The 1,634-nt window shown below is 33.1% G+C and overlaps 1 protein-coding gene across 1 annotated transcript; it reads right to left on the bottom strand.

The window, feature by feature from the left end:
• Positions 1–747: 747 nt before the first annotated feature.
• On the bottom strand, positions 748–1,167 carry LOC148550503 (cyclin-D3-1-like). Its single transcript, XM_088494259.1, has 2 exons — positions 972–1,167; positions 748–896 (listed from the first exon to the last, which is right to left on the bottom strand). The coding sequence occupies exons 1-2, from the start codon at positions 1,126–1,128 to the stop codon at positions 748–750; spliced, it is 306 nt and encodes a 101-aa protein (XP_088350385.1). The 5' UTR covers positions 1,129–1,167.
• Between the last annotated feature and the right edge of the window lie 467 nt (positions 1,168–1,634).

Genomic DNA, 1,634 nt, shown 5'->3' with positions numbered 1-1,634 from the left:
CACGCTTTTGAAGCGTAACGATAGCAAGATATCGCCACGCTTTTAAAGCGTGGCCATAGGCAGAGATACAGCCACGCTTTAAAAGCGTGGCCATAGCCTTATAAAATTAAAAAAAAAATCCCTTTTCTGATTTTTACCTTCATCAATACAAAATATAAAATTTTCAGTTCTTTTTTATTACCAAATTTATAAATATAGTATACAATTTTTATTACAAGACAAATCAAATAATAATTAGTGACATATATAATTTTTGCTATAATTGTTTTATACATTAAAAAACTAATACTCAAATACAACATAAATCTCGAGTTCAAATTCCAAAACTAAAAACTAAAGAAAAATACAAAAACAATACGACTTAAATCCTAAGTCCTTTGCTGTTCCTCCTTCCTCTAGCCCTCTTAAACTTCCTTCCCTTAGATCTTATTCTGCACAAACATGAGATAACATTGGCAGATGATAGTAAGAAAGTAAAGAAACAAAGTTAAACTTAAAAACTACAATTCATCTTTCTACTCAATATCATATCCATGTTCCACTCAAACCTCATTGAATTTCAAATGTTTTAGCAGCAATGTGTAAAATTAAGAACATGATACAGTTCATTTGAATATCAGAATTCCAGATATATATGCCAAAGAAACCTACCATGTTTTGGCTAATATTTTTTTTGTTACCAACCATTTCCGATTCCCCAATTACTCACCAAATCCTTAGTTATATTTGACAAATTAACAATTGAACTTAACCAAGAACACAGACCTCACTAGTCTTGAGTAACCCCATGAGTTGATTTATGTATTCCATTGCATTTAACGGTTCAATCTCTTTAATAACATGGATCATGGTAGCAGCAGCCAATGTAGAAGGGAGATAACCCATGAACCTTGAATCTGAATACAATGATAATAAGTATATGAATGTGTATATAATTAATAGAAAATGGTGTAGCATAAATAAATGCTTACTGGGAATGACAGAAAGAAGAACACGCTGGCACCTCCATAAGAACTCCCAATGCAAAAGGGTCTTCAAACCAATCCTTCTAACAATGTGTTCAAAGAAGGAAATTGGGGTGACAGGGTTCATCCTCCATTGGAGTGTAGACAACACAAGAAGCTCCATTCTCTGAACAGTCTTGGCTTCGAACAAGAACTTGGGTTCCTCCACCTATGAATAAAACCCCAGGTTCAGAAAGAAAGAAAGAAAGAAAGAAAGAAACTTGAGGAAGAGTTAGAGAAAAAGAAGTATACTTGGAGGTCCAAGAGAAGTGGGACATGGATTTAAGAAAACTAATTTCATGTATTACATTCTTAAACCGTCATTATGAAATTCCATTCCTCATTTGTATGGGATCAATCAACAAGTATTTAGCAGGGCAAGTTTAAATCCCTTATTATGCTTAACAATAAGTTTATAGGCATCCACTTATATTTTTTCAAAGAAAAAATGAAAACAGAAAGCCTCATAATGACCTATCAATCATTCCAGATCCAAGTTTCTAATCTGCAAAGTATTTTTCTTATTTATCGGTGCTGTTCTCAGACTATACACTCAACATTAAGAAAGATAAGAACAACCCTAAACCAGGCAGCTCAGAAAATTCTAACCATAACCAAAACCAGCCCTTC

This window comes from Arachis ipaensis, chromosome B7 (genome assembly GCF_059453495.1).
Source record: "Arachis ipaensis isolate K30076 ecotype BB chromosome B7, ASM5945349v1, whole genome shotgun sequence".
Classification (NCBI taxonomy): Eukaryota; Viridiplantae; Streptophyta; class Magnoliopsida; order Fabales; family Fabaceae; genus Arachis; species Arachis ipaensis.
This window is presented reverse-complemented; position numbering and strand designations above follow the sequence as displayed.